General features: G+C 36.3%; 3 protein-coding genes across 4 annotated transcripts in view; 2 read left to right on the top strand and 1 right to left on the bottom strand.

Annotated features, from left to right (window-relative positions):
• ppat (phosphoribosyl pyrophosphate amidotransferase) overlaps positions 1-1,024 on the top strand; it is a 16,448-nt gene extending 15,424 nt beyond the window's left edge. Inside the window, exon 11 of the mRNA XM_073856018.1 lies at positions 441-1,024. Coding sequence (XP_073712119.1) covers positions 441-610 — 170 coding nt within the window. The 3' untranslated portion in view covers positions 611-1,024. The remainder of the gene's footprint in view (positions 1-440) is intronic.
• Positions 1,004-8,943, bottom strand: LOC129429252 (uncharacterized). 2 transcript variants are annotated; one of them, XM_055185808.2, is made up of 10 exons: positions 8,728-8,943; positions 8,565-8,631; positions 8,411-8,463; positions 7,871-7,901; positions 7,735-7,760; positions 7,556-7,625; positions 5,711-7,365; positions 5,589-5,622; positions 5,453-5,504; positions 1,004-1,412 (listed from the first exon to the last, which is right to left on the bottom strand). In XM_055185808.2, exons 1-10 carry the CDS (start codon positions 8,809-8,811, stop codon positions 1,382-1,384), a joined length of 2,103 nt encoding a protein of 700 aa, XP_055041783.2. In that variant the 5' UTR covers positions 8,812-8,943; the 3' UTR covers positions 1,004-1,381. The 2 variants fall into 2 exon arrangements, with proteins under 2 accessions (XP_055041783.2, XP_055041782.2); XM_055185807.2 differs by having other exon boundaries at positions 1,004-1,421.
• Positions 8,942-20,388, top strand: aasdh (aminoadipate-semialdehyde dehydrogenase). The gene is made up of 14 exons (XM_073856019.1): positions 8,942-9,325; positions 9,420-9,540; positions 9,766-10,034; positions 10,120-10,312; positions 10,442-10,681; positions 11,604-11,712; positions 12,058-12,230; positions 12,316-12,628; positions 13,937-14,055; positions 14,166-15,003; positions 15,183-15,346; positions 16,533-16,658; positions 16,805-16,936; positions 19,796-20,388. Exons 1-14 carry the CDS (start codon positions 9,021-9,023, stop codon positions 20,243-20,245), a joined length of 3,552 nt encoding a protein of 1,183 aa, XP_073712120.1. The 5' UTR covers positions 8,942-9,020; the 3' UTR covers positions 20,246-20,388.
• Positions 20,389-20,595: the final 207 nt, after the last annotated feature.

The raw sequence follows: 20,595 nt of genomic DNA on the forward strand, positions 1-20,595 counted from the left end.
CTGTTAAACAAAAAAATAGATAAATGATGGTCTTTTCCATCTATAGTAGGAAAAACAAACACGTACTGTTAAAGGCGGAGTGCACAATGTTTGAAAGCCAATGTTGATATTTGAAATCACCTAAACAAACACGCCCCTACCCCAATACAATCTGGTCCTTCTTTTAAAAGACCCGCCCCACACATACGCAACCCGGCAAGAATGTCGGTTAGTAGACACGCCCCCTACCGCTAATTGGCTATAAGTGTGTTTTGGTAGTCGGCCCGTCTCCTTTTCCAAAGCGTTTTTCAAACATTGTGCACTCCGCCTTTAACTGGCCAAGGCTTAATTTGTTTCATCTGTAAAACCAGGTCTTTATGTTTTAACTGTACTGTGTTGTCCACAAAGGTATTTCAGAAAGAGATGTACGTTGTCTAAAAGTTATTTTGTGCTTTGAGCAGGTGCCACAAGTGTTCGGTACTTGTCTGTTGAAGGTCTGTTGTCTGCTGTTCAAGGTGGGATAGAGCCACATAAGAAAGACGAAAGGATCGACTCTACAACTAAAACTAATAGTCTCGGTCACTGCACAGCCTGTCTCACAGGCAAATACCCAGTGGAGCTGGAGTGGTGACCTACAGGCCTTCTGTTTAGAAGTCCTGTTAATGCTGCTTCTTGATGGGAATCACAATCCCTATCCCTGTAATGCTATTTTTTTGGTGTGGTTATGTTCTGGGTGTCTTATTAAAAAAGCAAGCCATATACTGAGCTCAAACACAAACATTAGGATTGTCTTTGACATGTCAGACATACTTTAAGTTCTCCTTGATGGTTTATTTGCTATCACGTTTGATTTAAAATGCTCATTCAGATGAGATGAATATCATTTACGAAACACTACATTACATTTCGTAACATTTCTTATTTCACGTCAGTATTGTACTTGAGTTACATTCTGTATTAATATAAGCCTTACCCATCAGAATAATGAAAGTTGTGCTTTTCTACCAAAAAAAGTGCACACGAATTAAAATCTTTGTGGAACATGTTTATTAGTTTTGTTTGAACAATATCTGAATTATGTACAAACAAGTGGTTAATACGAATATAATTTCACTTTTGATTGAAGTATGGTGTAAAAAACACATGGGTTCTGTTAAAATAACATTAAAACTGGAGTCCTTTATAGTGATGGAAATTACACACAAAAGCAAAGAATAGTAATTGAAACAGATTCATTTACACGTATATTTTTATAACAAGAGTTAAAAACGTAGTTTAATATCAAACTGTTTATTGTCTTGATGTCATTCTCTGTATTTTCTCTTGAGTGAACTTGAAGCATTAACAGTATCAGTCTGTGTAAAGACTCGCAAATTGGGGAGTATACAGAGGAGTAACTCGATCATTGCAGAAGACCATACTGAAGTCGTCTCCTTGAAAGACTAAAGGACACAAATAGCAATTTAGTCTTTAACACAATTGTTTATCCAGTCATTCTGCGAGAACAAGCGCACAAGTCTACATACAATATGCCTAAACTTTAATTAGACGCTTAAGAAAGACACACTTAAAAATCTATAACTTACTTTGGATAATATAAAATATAAAAGATTCTTACTCATTTTGCATTATATAAAACATCTATGGGGTGGTTTCCCAAACAGGGTTTAAATTAAGACAGGACTAGGCCTTAGTTATATTAGGACCTTTAAGCAGGGTTTTTTTTACAAACATACCTTACAAAAAACATTCCTGGTGTGCATCTTGAGACAAAACTATGGCACTGATATATTTTTAATGGATAGTTCACCCAAAAATAAAAATTCTGTCATCATCTACCCACCGTCATGCCGCCACAAACCTGTACAAACTTACCCGTTCCGATGTACACGAAAGAAGATTATTTTGTATGGAATGTTTGCAACAAAACTGTTTGTGAGCCCCATTCACTTTCATAGTATTATTTTATCCTACTATGAAAGTGAGTGGGGCTCACGATCAGTCCGGTTGCAAACATTTCTCAAACCATCTTCTGTTGCGTTCATCAAAACAAAGAAATTTATACATGTTTGTAACAACATGAGAGTGAACAAACGATGACAGAACTTCCATTTTTGGGTGAACTATCCCTTTAAGATATGTCAGTGCAAGCTGTTTTCAGTTAAGAAACCTCAAACATATATTTTAGGCCTAGTCCACAAAGTATTTTTATAACCTGAGTTTTTTCCCAAAAAAATATCCTGTCCACACATGCTCGGTTTAAAAGAAATCTCTGTCCTCATGAAAAAGCAAACACACGCTATGAAGCACTGTCAAGAGCATGCCACACCAGCAGCCAGCGATATAACCCAAAACGTAAAGCCACCTTGGCCAATTAGAAGCCTAAAAAAAAGTGACGTCGCAAGGCAAAAACCCCAGTTTTACTGTCTACACGACAACACTGCAACCAGCGTTTCTTAAAATATTCGCCCTGGTAGGGTTTTTCAAAAATTTTCGGTTTCAGTGCCGTGATACTGTTTTCTGTTTTCTTACTTAATTTCTATTAGATTTAGATTTGTGTTATTTACTGGCAAGAGTTTGTTCAAAGTTAAATAAATTTCAAACATCAACAAGTCTTTATCTTTACAGAATAAAACTATACAATAACAGCCTCATGCAAAGCATTCTGGGAACCAGAAATCATCGTCAACCATTTTTTGCTTTGTTTTTTCCCCCAGAATGTTTTGCTTGATGCTGTTTTTTTAGTTTAACTTTGTAAAGACAAAGACTTGCAAATGTTTAATGTTCATTTAACTTTGAACAAATATTGCCAGTAAAAAACATAAATTTAAATCTACGGTAAGTTACCGGCAACCCAGCTGCAATTTCTAATGAATTTTTTTACAGTGTAACCCTGTCTGGGTAACTGCCCTAAAAAGTCATAGGGGCGGTTTCCCGGACATTGTTTAGGTTAATCCATGACTTATTAATATATATTAGGTAATTTAAGAAGTTTTTACAAACATACCTTACAAAAACCACTACAGGTGTGCATCTTAAGACAAAACAATGTCCACGAAATATGTTCAAATTAAACAGGACAAGGTGTTTTTAAATTAAAGCAGCTCAAACATGCATTTTAGTCTGGGACAAGGATAAGACCTGTCCATGAATCCACCCCTTAAAGAAATACAAAAGTGTGTAAACCAGCTTGAAACTTCCCTGAACAATGTTTAGATTAAGCCAGGACTGGGCCTTAGTTATATTAGGACATTTATCTGTTTTTTACAAACATACAAAAACATTACTGGTGTACATGTTGAGACAATGGCACTGATGTATTTTAAGATCTACGCAAGCTGTTTTCACTTCAGATAGTCCAAACATGCATTTTAGCCTGGGACTAGAATTATGCCTTATGTTTGTGATTATTGTACATGTGGCTACTCTGCAAAGAGACCTAACTAGGAAAACTAACCCAGCTTAAAATGACACTAAGAACACTGTTAAATGTAATTAAAGGAAAATGCCACCGTCTTTCAATATTTTACTATGTTCCACCTCAGACAAATTAATACATACCTATCTTTCCTCAATGCGCTCACTGCAATCCCCGTACAGCGTGTTGTGAATGTGTTAGCATTTAGCCTAGTCTCATTCATTCCTTCATTCATTCCCCATGTTTTCCGTATTTGGGTAATTCTATGAAAATGGTGGCTTTTTGAACAGACAACTTTTTAAAAATGGAATTCTTTTTTATACCAAAACTTATAGTCAGATAATAGTTAACCTCTTAACATTATAAATCAACTTAAATGACAGCTTAATGTATTTTTATATTTTTACTTCATTACATTAAAATTTTTTGCTACATTACATTAAAAAAGCTTGTGCTGCTTTTTTGTCACTGATGTTACCTATATTTTAGATGACAATTCTGGCTTCCCAGAATGTATTTTGACTATTTTATTTGCATACATAATCAAAGACAGAACAAGTTGATGTAATATTAAGAAATTGTCTTGATTAGTAATAATTTACTTTAAACAGGCATACGTAAAGTTCTATTGTGTGACCTTTTTCTATTTCTACCATTGTGTTTTTTGTTGTAACATTAGAAATAATTGAGGTTGAGTGATCAAATTTGAATGATGATATCCTAAAAATGCTCACTTATGAAAGCAGCAACAATAACACCAGTGACGATAACACCAGTGACAAATCTGCAGACACAATGGTATATCTAAGATTGCGGCCACAGTAACTCAAACTACACTTCTTAAATTGTAAATAAATCACTTAATCATGCAATTTGAAAAATTATATCAATAAAATTTCCTTTCCCCTTACTATAAACTGTAGAACACCAGTGACACATCTTAAGGCCTCGCATGAATTTATCAAATTATTTAATCAAATTGCTAAAAGATGAGAAGAGAGTGCACACTCACCATGTGCTTTTCACAACAGCCATGCCTACAATGAATGTTAGACCCAGGAAGAAGTTGGCAAGGATGTTGATTTTTTTCCAAAGTGGTGGTTTTTATAAATTGTAACACCAGTTACATGAATATTTCCCAATTATTTATAATATTTAGTTGATATTTTAGTTTTTTAAGTAGTCCACTAAATAACTGTATTTATGACATTTAAAGGGGGAGAATAATATATTTTTTAACTCAAAATATGTCACTAAACCACGACTCCTGACCTGAGGGACAAGCCAATTTCATGGTACTGACCGTGTTCTACAATATATATAAAAAATGGTTTGCAATATAACTGTCTTACATATGCTTCAATTAAAACAAAAAAAAAACCCATATATTTTGTGTCATTATCTGACAATTTTAAGTGTTTTTCCTGGTGGTTGGGGCTGGGACAGGAAAGCCACCATTTTCATAGAATGACCCATTTAAAGACTGTTACACGAGTAGTTATGGTGGCACAAAATAAAACTTTTGTTTGGAGCCATAGGAATGAAGGACTAGGCTAAATGCCAACACATTCACAACACGCTGTACAAAGATCAAAAGTGCACGCATCGACAAAAGACAGGCATGTACCAATTCATTCAAGCTGAGGCAAGAACATAGTAAAATATTAAATTAATTCTTTTAAGAATGAACAAGAAAATCTGTAGTTAGTTTTCAGAAAAGATCTAATATTTTTTGTTTGCATTAAAAGGATAGTTCACCCAAAAATTAAAATTCTGTCATCATTTATTCACCCTCATGTTGTTCCAAACCTGTATAAATTTTGTTGTTCTGCTAAACACAAAGGAAGATATTTGTAATGAAGCAGGAAACAGAAGCACCATTGATACGGAATTAAATGGTGCTTAAAAACGTTTTGGTTACAAACATTGCTCAAAATATCTTCCTTTGTTTTCAGCCAAACAAAATTTGTAGTAACATGAGGGTGAGTAAATACATAATTTTTATTTTGTTTTTTAGAAATGTATTGTTTTTTTGCATGTTAGTGCTGGAATTACCTCGGAGTGAGTGGAGTCATATCCTGATTAAAAGATCTCAGTGATGACTCAGCTGTTCAAAAACAAGAGAGACTTTAGCATTTTAAAACATCATCAAAAGTACTATGATTGTGTGACCAAACACCGGGCTACAAACCTTTCGCCATGTGGACTCCACTTGGAACATCTCTCTGCAAATGTAGAAAACAAACAGTTTGCTTTATTATTCAAATGAAATCAAACATGTATATACAGTAGCCAAATAAATAATGCTCTTACCCAAGACGAGGCATTGGGGTTCATTTGCATGGCTAATTTCGACTCTCTGATTCTTCTGAGGTTTCCTGTACGTCTTAGGAACCTGGGACTGGGGCACTGCAGCAAGATGGCCCTTTCCCATGTATGCTTATCTTCACTTGCTTCTGGCAAAGGAGGTGTCATGTATCCATCTTTCAGCTGATGTGGCAAACGTTGGAGATGTTTAATGGGAGAACAACTCTCTCTGAAGCGTTTAAATCGAAGTGACTCTTCTACTTCAGGCTGACGACGACGTTTCTTGAGGGAGGCCCTCAGGGGTGTAAGAGCAAGAGCGGACATGCTGGTGGAGGAAAAACCAGGGTTTTGGGACGTCTTCTCACAAAGATGGCAGTGAGAGGAAGGGCACGGTGAAGACGTCCCATGACAGATGAAGTGATGATACAGCTTTCTGAACTCTGCGTCGATCTGGGGTCGACTGTAGGAGTCGTGCTTTACCAAGTAAGCGGATTGGGGACCTGAATGAGAATGTTGATGTTTGGACAGTTTAGGACTGTCTAGCTTCTCAGCTGTGGAAAATCTTTGGTGGTGCTCTGGAGGGTGGAAAAGGGAATGTTGAGGTGATGACATCACCACTTCTTTCTTGCCATAAGGAGATCTTTGGCTGTCTGTATGAGCTTGATAGCGCAGAGGAGACTTTTGCACCGGACTGTGCATTGCCATTGACTTTGATTGTTGTCTTTCAAAGTTCAGCATTGACACAGACGTGTAGTTGCTCCTCTTACTTGGAGATAAATAACCGAGACCACGTTGTGGGGAGGAGACAGGAAAATGCAGACGGTCCCTGAAGCAATCTTTGTTCGATGAGACGTTGGGCGACAGCTGATCGCAGGGCTGCGGTGTGATGGACATTCTTTTCTTTTCAATAAGAGACGAACCTTTAGCTGTTCTGCCTGGTGACTGCCACACTGGTTGTGGACAGGTGGAGACCAATGAGGCTGGAACAGCACAAGAAGTTGACAAAACAGTTGGTCCAACATCATAAGTTTGGTTCAGATCAGGAGACTGATCACTCAGGGAGGGCGAAACGGAGTGAGGAGGTGTGGACAAGTCAATCACACGGGCGGGACTTTGCTTCACCGTCTTGTCAAAATGCAGTTCAGTCCATGGTGACTCATTTGAGATCCCGCTCACATTAGCAATGTTCCTCCTAGGGGAGTAAAAACAGGCACTGGCCTCATATGATGCATTTTTAAGGGGTGAAGGCTTCGTTTTATCCTTAAACAAGTTCTTAAATTTGCTACTGGCCTTGGTACAGTCGCTAATGTTTTGTTGAACTGGACTTTGCTTGGTAAAGGAGAACTCTAAAGGAGTTGTCTTGTTCAGAATCCTGTTTCTCAAGGAAGTGCTGCGAGGGTTTGACACCCCAGAATGCCACTGTTTGCGACGGTACTTTTGCAGCACAGCCCTTGCTGTATCGGTCACCCGCTGACGCCGGTAAGCTTCACCGATCTGATTTACCATGCTCGAATAGACATCAAGTAGTGTACTGCCATGACTGCTCAATGTTTTCTCCAATTCTTCATCCTCTTCCTCAGGCTGAGAGGTCAGCCCCCATAGACTGTCATGAGATGAATTTATCCCATTCATTGAATGCTGGAATGAATCGCCACTGTGCCCTTAAAAACAAATGCATGAAAGTTCTTGCTTAATTCTTGATATCTACTATACCTTAGAATTAATGTTGTATTCATTAACACAAACACTGAATTGTTTAATTGCAGTAGGGTTATTAGTAAACACTAAATATTCCTGGTGAAGTTATTTCTATGAAGCTATCATGATTTCCATTGTACAACCAATACATACAAAGACTTCCATTGTTTTCCTTCTGATCAGAGTAAGTAAGGTCATCCTCAACGATCTCTGACCAATCCATCTGGTGAAAAAAAACCAATAATAATACATGTGAATAATATGTATTATGTATTCTGGGTTGAACAGAATAAATTACAAAAATCATTCATTTTCTAATTTAGTAGAAATACCTCATCATTTTCCTGGTCCTCAAACTCTAAAAAAGGAAAGTGGAAAGGGGGAAAAAATATAAAGGAGGAAAGAAATATTAAACATAAATAAAAATGCACACCAGTAAGGATTAAAAAACAGTGACTTCTTTCTTACCCCTAATCGAATGGTTTGCATTTACTCGAATCTGCAAGAATAAAAAATATTATGTGGGTAGATAATATATGGTTATATATAGACGGTTTCATCGGACGCACGTGATACACGTCTGAATCCGATCCTTACTTCCGGTTTCGTTTTTTTAATGGTCTGACTAGTTGCTAAACTGATCTCTTGAACAAATGCCTCGTCGAAAAATAACAAATGTTTTGGTTTCCTAGGTAATCTATGTGTTGTTTTTTGCTTGTTATATTTAAAGAACTTTGTTGTTATTTATTCTTAGCGGAGATTACCGGAAGTTACGTGCGGACCGCGACAGCCGCTTGTTTATGTTGGTACTGCTGAAAGAGCCCCATTAACTTCCATAATATATATATTTTGGAAGTTAATTGGGCTCTTGGGTAAACTATCCCTTTAACAGTTGATGACTCTTCTGTCACTATGTATTTAGCAATCATGTAAAGGACTTGTAATAAGGCTTTTGTAAATATTATGTCCTGATTTTCTCTTTTAAAAATATGTGATATAGCATCTTACCTTTAATGTTTCCAGCTCTCGTTCTCCCTCTGCACTGTCAATGGGCACAGAGCCTGTAATGTTTAATACACAGACCAAAACACAAATCAGTAAGTCTGGGAAAACCACCTGGGCGACCACTTTGCAAACAGATCGACATTTTAGCTTAACTTACCGTTTTCAGACCTGCAGGTCATTGTTTTCAGACAGACGTCTATACCAGGATCATTTAGATTGGAATACTTAAAGGACAACATAAAAAACTCCGTTAGCATTTGACGCACATAATAGTGGAAAGTTTTGCGCCATGTTATCTTTTGTTTAAGAGCAGCACTAACCTTCTTAAAAATAGACTCCATCGTGCTTCTAAACACATCGTCATTTTTCTTGAATTGTTCTGCATAGGGATGCTTTACAGACATGTTGAATGTAATAAAATAAAACAGAACTTAATTAAATTTCACAAACAAACACATACATCGTCTGCACCCAGTTAGCGGCTACACAGAATTTTCAAATTTTCCCACAGAAAATCTCGAGCTGTGATTGGGCGTTTCTTCTCGCAGCACTGTAACGTCATTTTCACGCGACATTCATGGAGCGCACGTAATGAGATGAGACGCAATGGAGTATGCATCTGAGATGTACAGTGTATTTTACTGATTTAACAATTTATGTTTTTATAAAATTATTCCCTCAAATAATGGCAGCGAAGTTCCTTCATGAACTAGTGCACGAGGCGGCGCTCGCGCGCGGTGATAACATCGCTGTCACGTTTGACAGCAGCATTGCAGCCCGTGTCTCTTTGACATATGATGAGTTTATTGCTCTTTCAAATGAATTAACCGAACAATTGCGCATTTTTATTCAGACAAACAGTGCTGCTATAGGATTATTCTGCCATGCTGATATCTTCCTTCCTGTCTGGATTATGGGGTGCGATCTATTACAGTGTTCTATGAAGTCATATGTATACTATTTTTATGTAGTGTCCGAGGCAAATAATTGAAATTGTTTCGTCTCTGAACAGTGTTTTGCAGTTTCCTGCTGCATACGTTCCTTTGGATCCAGCTTCACCTCCTCTGTGCATTGTAAGAATGATTAACAAGTGCAGTTTGGACTACTGCTTGATACAGAGTCATCTACTTCACGTGCGTTTAGTACAGTAAACATTTTTTTTGCTAAATAGGAATTATGATATTACAAAATGTCCACTGTTGTTTAATTCTATATAATTATATTATATTGCATTATATTATATACACGTTTATTTGTCATCTACAAAAACATGACGAAAGGCAGGCATTATGCAGAGAGTAAAATACAAGTACATGTTAATAATGTTTTATACTGATGATATGATTACTAACCAACAGCAATTCCAGACAGCATTTTCCAACCTGCTATCACTGACACTATGTGCAACATTGTCCTCACATAAGCTAACTTTGATGAAGTTAAAGAGAGAGCCTGATGCAAGTATTCAACCCGAGACAGAAGAGTATCTAGCCACCTCACCTATTGCCAAACATTTCCACCAGAGGGAGCCATTGGCTTACATATTGCACACATCTGGAACAACAGGTCTACCAAAGACAGTGAAGGTCCCACACAAATGTATTGTGCCTAATATAATACATCTAAGGTAGGTAGAAATAGACAATATAATATATATTTAATGTAGTTTATGTAAAACTTTTGAAATGTATTGTGAAATGATTTCTTTACAGATCTGTATTTAAGATGACTGCAGAAGATGTTGTGTTCCTTTCTTCTCCTTTAACCTTTGACCCATCTGTGGTAGAGATGTTTTTGGCCCTGTCCTCTGGAGCTTGTCTCCTAATTGTCCCATCTGCTATCAAAAAGATGCCACGAAGACTTGCACATGTGCTGTTTAAACGCAATGCAACAACAGTTTTACAGGCAAGGGAATTTACCATCAAATGTTCTAGTCAAATCATTTTTTAGTTTATTTATTTACATGTACCAATAATTTAGTAAAATTTCACATTTTGCTCTTCAGTTCTTAAACTCTCTCTCTCTCTCTTACAGGCCACTCCCACTCTGGTGAGGCGGTTTGGAAGGCGTGTCCTGCAAGAGGAGGTGCTCAGTGCAAACTCATCCCTGAGGTTGTTGGCGTTTGGAGGAGAGCCATGTCCATCTCAAACACTTTTAAAGAGCTGGAGGCAGAAAGACAATAACACGGACATCTGTAATCTTTATGGCACTACAGAAGTGTCTTGCTGGGCAAGCTGGTACAAAGTCCCACACAAACTCCTATGTGAGTATGACATGTAATTGATGTCCAACCTAACCCTATATTGATTTTGCATTTTTTATTTTTTACCAGGTTTTCCTTGTGAAATATATGAAGCAGTCTGATTTTAAATATAGAGTTGCCCTAAAAACATTTGCGCCAACAGCGATTCTGTTTGATGAATCTTTAATTAAAACATGTTTTATATGGCTTGGGAATATCTGTCACCAGAAACCATCATATAAATAGTGCCAGTTGTCTATGGAGAATATTGTTATCAAAAGTCACAGCTTTGTCTTGGAGAAATACTGACATAATGCTAATCATCATTTAAAGATCACCCATTTCATTGCTAAAAACAACTTTATTTTGTGTTTTTTGTATAATACAATGTATTTGCGTGGTTTATGGTTCAAAAAACATTATTTTCCACATATCGTACATTTTTTTAGCTCTAGATTTCACACTCTTCCTGAAACGCACAGATTTTTTACAAAACTCGTCGATCTGAAAAGTGTGTCCCTGATTGGCCAGCTAATCTGTACGTTGTGATTGGCCTGAATACCTCTGACGTTAGCCGGAAATGTGAAGCTCCTTATCATGTTTGAAAGATTCGGACACAATGCAGTGATAACAGGAGTTAACTAACAGGCCGGAGTCCCAATCGGGAGGAATTAGGATAATGTCGGTCTTGTCTACAACACCAATCCCAGGAAGTAAACTGTTGCCTACAATCCATGTGTTTGTTGTAGTCCAAGAAACGAAATTTACGTTGGAGACGATAACTCGCATCATCGTTTACTTTGGGATTTGTACCTTTTGCATATCGTTTACATGTACCAGTACACACTTACACACCAAAGGAAATGTAATATAAAAACGTGAATCGGATCATAGGTGCCCTTTAAAATAATATTTTTTTCATTGTATTTTTACATATCATATTTCTTTTATGACATTGCTGATGTATCAGTGCCACTTGGTGAGCCGATGCTGGATACCATAATGGAAGTGAGGGATGAGACAGGATGTCTCATAATTGATGGAGAAGGCCAACTGTTCATTGGTAAGATACAATGATCTAAAAATGGCATGGAAATTACATGTATGCATTTGGAAGATGCTAAAGTGACTTATAGTGCATATAATCCATACCTTTTTAGAGTATGCATGTTCCCTGGGATCAAACCCAACACAGCGCTTTATCAATTAAGCTACAGGAGCACAAGTCACTAGAAAAACAAAGGACTTTATTTTATTTTTTGTTGGATTCTGTTAAACAAATTTCTTTATTTCAGATCAAGTGACATTGATACTCTTACATTCAAATAAGAATGAAATTTTCCCATTCTGTATATCTTTCTTTGTAGTTCTGTTAGTTTTTGCAGACACTTTTTATTTTATTTTCTAGGTGGTCAGGAGAGAGTGTGTCTTATAGACGACGAGGAAAATATAATCAGTGGAACCATGCGTGCCACTGGAGACTGGGTCCAGGTGCGCAATTCCCATTTGTATTTCTTAGGCCGGAAGGATCGGCTGGTGAAACGCTTCGGTCAACGGGTACATCTAGATGCCCTGCAGCAGGTAAGCACTATACAGGTATCTCTAACAAAACGTGAGATTATTGAAAAGGAGTATCATGGCATCTTTTATTTCTTTCTGTTCCCAGACCATTGAGAATTTACCCCAGGTAGAGGCATGTGCCGTGAGTTTGAGTAAGGAGGATAGCAGGCTGATGGCATTTATAGTGCTTGCATCAGGTCACCTAAGAGCACCTTCATCTTCCTCCTCTGAAGTTCATAGCGAACACTCCAAAGAGTCCTTGAAAGACCTTGCTGCTGGAGATGTCACAAGAAACTGCACCGACCCGGAGGTCAGAGTTATTGAAGGGGAGATTCGTCAAAGGTTGACACAGCTATTGGACAGTCACAGCGTTCCAGACACATTATTGTTTATTCCTGCACTTCCACTTACATCTCATGGCAAGTGAGCACCATCCTTTAAAGATTTAAGAGGTTTTTCAACTTAAAATTGAACAAAAAGTTCTGTCATTGTGGTGGTTAAAATCTGTATTAATTTTCTCTTCAGTAGAGGACAAAATATTTGTAAAAATGTCAGAGCTATTCTCACATTCTTTGGAATATCTGCTGCTGCAGCAATTTGCAAATGCAGCACTTATTTTTCTTTATGAACTATTTCTTAAAATTATGAATATTTCTAGTAAGTGAATCTAATTAATTCAGATGTAGGGCTGCACTATATCAAAACATCATCAATACTATAAGTAAGGAATAATATATAGGCAGCCAGTTTTTTTATCGCAGAAATATAATATAATATAGTATTGCCTATACATTATTCTGTACATTAGCCTGCTTATTACACTGCTATTTGCCTCATAAGTAAGCGAGGAAAATCATTAACAATCATTTCGTCAATTAAAGGTGCAGTGTGTAATTTTTAGAAGGATCTATTGACAGAAATGCAAAATAATATACAAAACTATATCATCAGGGGTGTATAAAGACCTTTCATAATAAACCGTTATGTGTTTATTACCTTATAATGAGACGTTTTTATCTTCATACACTGAGGGTCCCCTTACATGGAAGTCGCCATTTTGTGCAGCCATGTTTCTACAGAAGCCCTTAACGGACAAACTTTTTTACTAAGTTGTCTCTGATGAAGACATGTTTGTCCGGTGGTGGCTTCCGTAGCTTCTCTATGTGTTTCAAAAGCGAGGGGTGAGCAGTGGACTGAGCCGTTGGTTGCAACTCACAACCTCACCACTAGATGTCGCTTAAATTTACACACTGCACCTTTAAAAGAAAACATTTGCATAAAAAATGTGTTCCTGATTAATTTTTATGTTAATCTGCAGTACCGCGATTATTCACTAGACTTGACTGAAAAATTTAAGCAAAAATCTTTATTTACTAATTTTAAACTCTGTGTATGTTTTGATAATCACTCTGAATCTGATCTCTGACAAAATTCCTTCACGAAAATGCAATAATTTCAGCTTTTTGCTAAAAAATATTTAATATATTTAAGGGTTTATAAGCAGAGAAAAAATATAGATAGGATGAAACTTTTTTTCTCATTTGGTTTGTTTATTTGTTTGAAAGCAGAGGGCCTTTTCTTTCATTTGATATATTTGTATTTTATATTTTTTAGAAGAAAATTTCCTTGAAGGCATTTTTTGTAAAACTTTTGTGAAAATCACAAAAAATGCTGGCGGGGAATTAATTAAATGTTGTAAAAAATATTCTTTCTGCATGTATTTTTAGGTAAAGTATCAATAGATGAGTTGATGAAGATGTGTCAGACACAAGGACAACACACAAATACACAAATTGAACATGAAAACATTGAAGCTATAAGACTGAAAATACAGACTCTATGGAAGGTAATAAATAGCATTCATGTTTTTTGCATGACTTGCATTGATTGTTCAACCCATATTACTTGCTGGTTACTAAAGAAATTATCTATCATGTGTTTGTCTATCGGTAATAGGAGTGTCTTGGCCTGGCCAGTGACGTGATGGTTGAGGAAGATGCACACTTTATGTTAAGTGGAGGAGATTCCCTTCGGGCCCTTCGCCTGTATGATGAGATCACTGTTGCCATGGGGACAACCCCGGTTGGCCTGCTGGAGGTCATATTAGATGGCTCTTTCATAGATGTCCTTAACCTTATAGTGACACGATTGGATAATAACATAACCCAACCGTCGAAGAAGAGAATGCATGATGATTCCACCTCTGAAGTTTCACCCAAAAGACAGCACAAGCATATGAGTACAGTAAGAGTCACAGAAAGCCTAACAGGTCCATCTGTAAAGACTATTGGATTCGTAGTTGTGAGGCGAGCTGGTGAGGTTATCGATTGGGGTTGTTTTCAAAAAGACTGCTTCTCAGACACAATAGGAACAGACAAGAGCGAGATTATAGTGCAGAGTACTACTTTGGACAATAATGCAGATTTAATAATTAATGCATCAAATGAACTTTGTAAGATATCTCGAAATAATTCTGCCATTGGAGAGGTCACAGAAGTTGTTCGCAGGGGTCAAGTTACTGAAACAGAGAGAGGTGAATGTTCTCAGGATGGTTCTTCAGATGTTCTTCCACTTGGCCTCAGGGTCCTCTGGAGCTCAGACACAGGCAGATGTGTGGATGCTTCTCCAGTGTTACTGGTGGCTCCTGAAAGAACCACAGTGTTCATTGGCTCTCATTCACACAGACTTCAGGCTCTTAACCTGACCAACGGAGAAGTCATCTGGGAACGTATCCTAGGAGATCGTCTGGAGTCCTCAGCTGCCATTTCAAAATGTGGGACAGTTTTGGCAGTAGGTCAGTACCCTACCTTAGAGAAAAGTCTGTTATTTAATCAGAGTGAACTAACCATGAGGTTCTTCTACCTAACCCTAACCCAACTATGCATGATTGGAAGACTAAATGTATAAATTAAGATCTCTGTCTAAGTGTATTTTGTATGTATGGGTAAATCGTGTTTAATCGTTTTGTCGCAGGCTGCTATGACAAACAGGTTTATTTTTTGGATGTTGCCTGTGGAGATACTTTGTGGACATTTGAGACGGGAGACATGGTGAAGAGTTCTCCTACTGTGGACCCGGAAACTGGGCTTGTCTTTGCAGGGTCACATGATGGATACGTGTATGCATTAGACCCACTGGTAAGATTCTGCAGACATACACACTTGGTTGTGTATATTTAAGAAATATCGAATTATCTTTACCGTCTTTTGTAAATATGTGACCCTGTCGAAAATCCAGGTTAAAGTCCCATAATCTAATTATGAGATTATTTTATAGTTATTTAACTTTATTTCAATCTTTGACATGGCTTTACTCAGTCAATGTTATAGACCTCAAAGTTACATTTTCACAGAATGTTCGTTACATTATTCAAGAAGATTTTATGTAAAAAAAAAAAAAAACAGTAACCCCCCTCCAAAAAGACTGCAGCCATGTTACGACAGCAAAGTCCTTGATTATTACGCCAGAATGAGAGTATAGTCCTAGCCATATACAGTATGCCTAGAAAATCACAACTTCACATACATGCGGTTGAGACATCTTAAAGGAATAGTCTACTCATTTTCAATATTAAAATATGTTATTACCTTAACTAAGAATTGTTGATACATCCCTCTATCATCTGTGTGCGTGCATGTAAGCGCTGGAGCACGCTGCGACGCTTCGATAGCATTTAGCTTAGCCCCATTCATTCAATGGTACCATTTAGAGATAAAGTTAAAAGTGACCAAACACATCAACGTTTTTCCTATTTAAGACGAGTAGTTATACAAGCAAGTTTGGTGGTACAAAATAAAATGTAGCGCTTTTCTAAGCGGATTTAAAAGAGGAACTACATTGTATGGCGTAATAGCACTTTTGGGAGTACTTCGACTCGGCTCAGTAACACCCTCCCTCTCCCATTATGAGAGTGAGAAGGGGAGCGGACTTTTCAGGGGAGTCGAAGTACTCCCAAAAGTGCTATTACGCTATAAAATATAGTTCCTCTTTTAAATCCGCTTAGAAAAGCGTTACGTTTTATTTTGTACCACCAAACTTGCTCGTATAACTACTCGTCTTAAATAGGAAAAACGTTGATGTGTTTGGTCACTTCTAACTTTATCTCTAAATGGTACCATTGAATGAATGGGGCTAAGCTAAATGCTATCGAAGCGTCGCAGCGTGCTCCAGCGCTTACGTGCACGCACACAGATGATAGAGGGATGTATCAACAATTCTTAGTTAAGGTAATAACATATTTTAATATTGAAAATGAGTAGACTATTCCTTTAAAAATGTATTGTGAAATGTCCCCTTTAATGTCTATGCCTATGTTTGTCCCAGGCTAAATCTTGTAAATGGCAGCATTATTGTGGTGGCGGCGCAGTGTTTTCATCCCCCTGTGTACACCTGTCTCCTAGACAGTTATACTGTAGTACTCTGGGAGGTGATCTACATTGTCTTAATCCAGTAAGTAGATGATGTTCGCTAGAGTCAACACATAAATCATGAGTGTTCAACATGGAACTCTGAAACATCCAATTTAATCAAATCTATGTAAGGTTTATACAAATGTTTAATGAAGAAAAAAACTTATTTGTTATTTGTCTGTACAGGACAGTGGTATAGTCTTGTGGACATATTCCAGCGGCGTTCCGTTTTTCTCATCTCCGTACTGCTCTGATTCCGGTGTCTTTATTGGTTCAGTAAATGGTCATATGTTTGGACTAAGTCATTCGGGAGATAAGGTTAGTGTAAAAGTAACATTAACTGTATGAAAATAAAAGTGAATCAACATGACTTTATTTAATTCTTATTTAAAGGAATAGTTCGCCCCAAAATGAAAATTCTGCTCACTGTCATGTTGTTACAAACCTGTAATAATTTCTTCGTTCTGCTAAACAAAAGAAGATATTTTGAGCAATGTTTGTAACCAAACCATTTTTGACCGTTCTGTTTCCTGCTTGATTACAAATATCTCGCTTTGTATTTAGCAGAACAAAGAAATGTCTACAGGTTTATAATAATATAAGGTTGAGTAAATGATGGTAAAATTTTAATTTTTGGGTGAACTGTCCCTTTAAAATCACATGGTGAAAAAGTACACTTCCATAATCTACTTAAAGTGCTAAAATTCTTTAGTACTTCTTAAGATAATCTTCAGGACATCTTATTTGTGCTATTTTGAGACACCATAATTAGGAACTAAAATGTGCTTTTAACATAATATCTCTGTATTAAAAATATGTATTTTGTAGGGATGCACCGATATGGAAATTTTGGCCGATAACTCTTTATATTTGAGGGCCGATAACCTATATATATATATATATATATATATATATATATATATATATGTATGTATATATGTATATATATGTATATATATATATATGAAGAGTTTGGTTCCAAAACGCAATAAATCCATTTTGACAAATTTCGGTAAAAACGTGTTTTCTATACCAAGAAAGTGACAAGATGAAAACCAGTATTTTCTGTTACAAACTTTCACATGGCATCTTTAGGTTATAATAACATTACAATTTCAAATCCATAACTTGATTTTCAAAGATTTATTGTAAAAACTTATTCTTTTTTCCACAAAATGCAGTAAATCCATGACAAGTTTTTTTTCAAAATTCTATAAATCTATTGAATCAGTATAAATGTGCATTCATCTTTGCCTTTTAATAGTCATTTAGTTGAACAGTTGTACACACTGATAAAAAAATAAACATTAATGTCATTAATCAAAACACTTACTTTAGTTTGTCATATTAAGAACACTGTCATTGCTGCGGTTATACTTGAGGTTGTTGCTTAACATTTTACAGCAATCAGCTGTAAAATGTTTTGGTCCTGCTCGATTCTCGTTGACTTTGAGTAAAATAATGGAAAGTTTTTCATAAGATCCCCTGAGGTTAATGTGTTAGCACGAGAGAAGCTTGATGCTGTCGGGAGAACAAGCAACTGGCTCCGAGTGCCTCTCACGTAAATTATTAGATGTTGATGGCTTACGTTTCTTTCCCGTCACAGAAAACCACAGGCTGTTTTTGTTTGTTTGTTGATCATGAAGTACAAAGTAAATGAGAAAAACTAGGACTCTGTGTATTCAACGCGCCGCCATTGTTTGTTTACATTGCGTGGAATGGTGCGCTGTAATTTGTGGAGCGAATTTATTGCATTCTGTAGAAAAGGAGGAGTGGCATTTATTGCGTTTTGGGAAAAAGGGAGAAAAGATGACAGAATAACATGGCGGATATTTGATTTTGGGTAAAATTAAGAATTTACTTTTAAATACTAACCTGATATAATACTGATTTTGGCAGTAACTCATTTTTTTCAAAAATGGCATTTATTGCGTTTTGGAACCAAACTCTTCATATATATATATATATATATATATATATATATATATATATATATATATATATATATATATATATATATATATATATATATATATATATATATATATATATATATATATATATATATATATATATATATATATATATATATATATATATATATATATATATATATATATATATATATATATATATATATATATATATATATATATATATATATATATATATCTATATATATATATATATATATATATAGGCTGATAAATATTCATATTATTTTCACAATGAAAAACTCCCAGGCCGCGGACATCTTGTCTTTGCGCTAGACTAGTATACTCTTCTTAAACCCGCAACACGTGTCATCTTCATGCTATGTCACAGAAAGCACCAATCAATACTCCACATGGCCAGCAATGAGCAACTGAAGTGGTTCAACAAACCAAAATAATCCATCATTTATCGGCTTTCATTTATCGGCCTAATTTTGCTATCAGACCGATAACCGATAATATTAAAAATAAGCAGTTATCGGCCGATAACGATATGTCGGCCGATATATCGTGCATCCCTAGTATTTAGTTACCACTTGTAGTAAACTTGAACCTATCTTTCATACATAGTGTTTCCTAAATGCATATTTTAAATACATTTAAGCATATTTTAGTTCATATTCACGGTGTCTCAAAATAGCACAGATAAGTACATTTAGATGTTCTTAAAGACGGGGTGCACGATTTTTGAAAAACGCTTTGGAAAAGGGATTCGAGCCGAGTACCAAAACACACTTGTAGCCAATCAGCAGTAAGGGGCGTGTCTACTAACCTACATAGTTGCCTGGGTTGCGTATGTGTGGGGTGGGTCTATCAAAAGAAGGACAAGATTCTATTGGGTTAGGGGCGTGTTTGTTTAGGTGATTTCAAATGTCAACATTGGCTTTTCAGAGATCGTGCTCCCCACCTTTAAGATTGTTTTTAAAAGTAGTAAGGAAGACATTTTTGTACATTAAGTACAAAAATTGGTGTGTGAAAATAAGGCACTTTAAGTACATTATGGAAATCTACTTTTTCAATTTAGTTAATTTAAATCTATGGTTGATTTGTAGTTGTTTTTTCTTTAAGCTTTTTATCTCATACACTTTTAATTCTGTAGATGTGGTATTAAGAACAGCAACACTTAATTTTGATAGCATTTTTAACCCATTGTGTTTTTAATACATGTTCTGTTATTTCGCAGATCTGGGACTTCTCCACTGAAGGATCAGTCTTCTCATCGCCATGCGTTTCTTCCTTGGCATCACTAACTAACTTTCAGGTTGTGTCTATGATTTCCAGCAGAAGCACGTCCACATCATCAGCCTCTCAAATGGTCACATGTGGGTCACATGATGGTCACATATACTGTTTAAATGCTGTTAATGGATCTTTACTATGGAAGTTTCAAACTACAGGCAAAGTATTCTCTACTCCATTTGTGTTTGATGCCACTCCATGGGGTTTAAGAGCATTAGTAGCTGTGTGCTCTACAGATGGTACGGTGTGGATTTTAGATGGAGAAACAGGAACATTAAAGGCAGCCTTGTCTTTGCCTGGGGAACTTTTCTCTTCTCCTGTTGTATGGGGGCGAACCTTAGTTGTTGGATGTCGTAATGATTATGTTTACTGTCTGGAACTAACCAAACGTTGATGGATTTTAAACCTAGATACGTATACTTTGTTTCAGTAACTCAATAAATATGCTGAATGCTAACTAATAAACCAGCACTAAAATAAACTCTAAAATGCTAAAATGTGTTTTGAATAGAATAAAATCAATATGTCAATTTGCAAGGTTCGCAAACATCTTTAATTTTCTCTACATATTTCATAACATTTGCGTCACTTTCTTTTAATGAATATTTCTAAAGTAGAACAAAAAGTGCAATTGTCATATCACATACAACACTGTTTACGCTACACTACTGCACACGACCAATGTAAAAACAAAGTGACGCGACTGCAGTTCAGGAGATCTCCATAGAAATACAGTCCATTTCA

Source organism: Misgurnus anguillicaudatus, chromosome 18 (assembly GCF_027580225.2).
Source record: "Misgurnus anguillicaudatus chromosome 18, ASM2758022v2, whole genome shotgun sequence".
Lineage (NCBI taxonomy): Eukaryota > Metazoa > Chordata > Actinopteri > Cypriniformes > Cobitidae > Misgurnus > Misgurnus anguillicaudatus.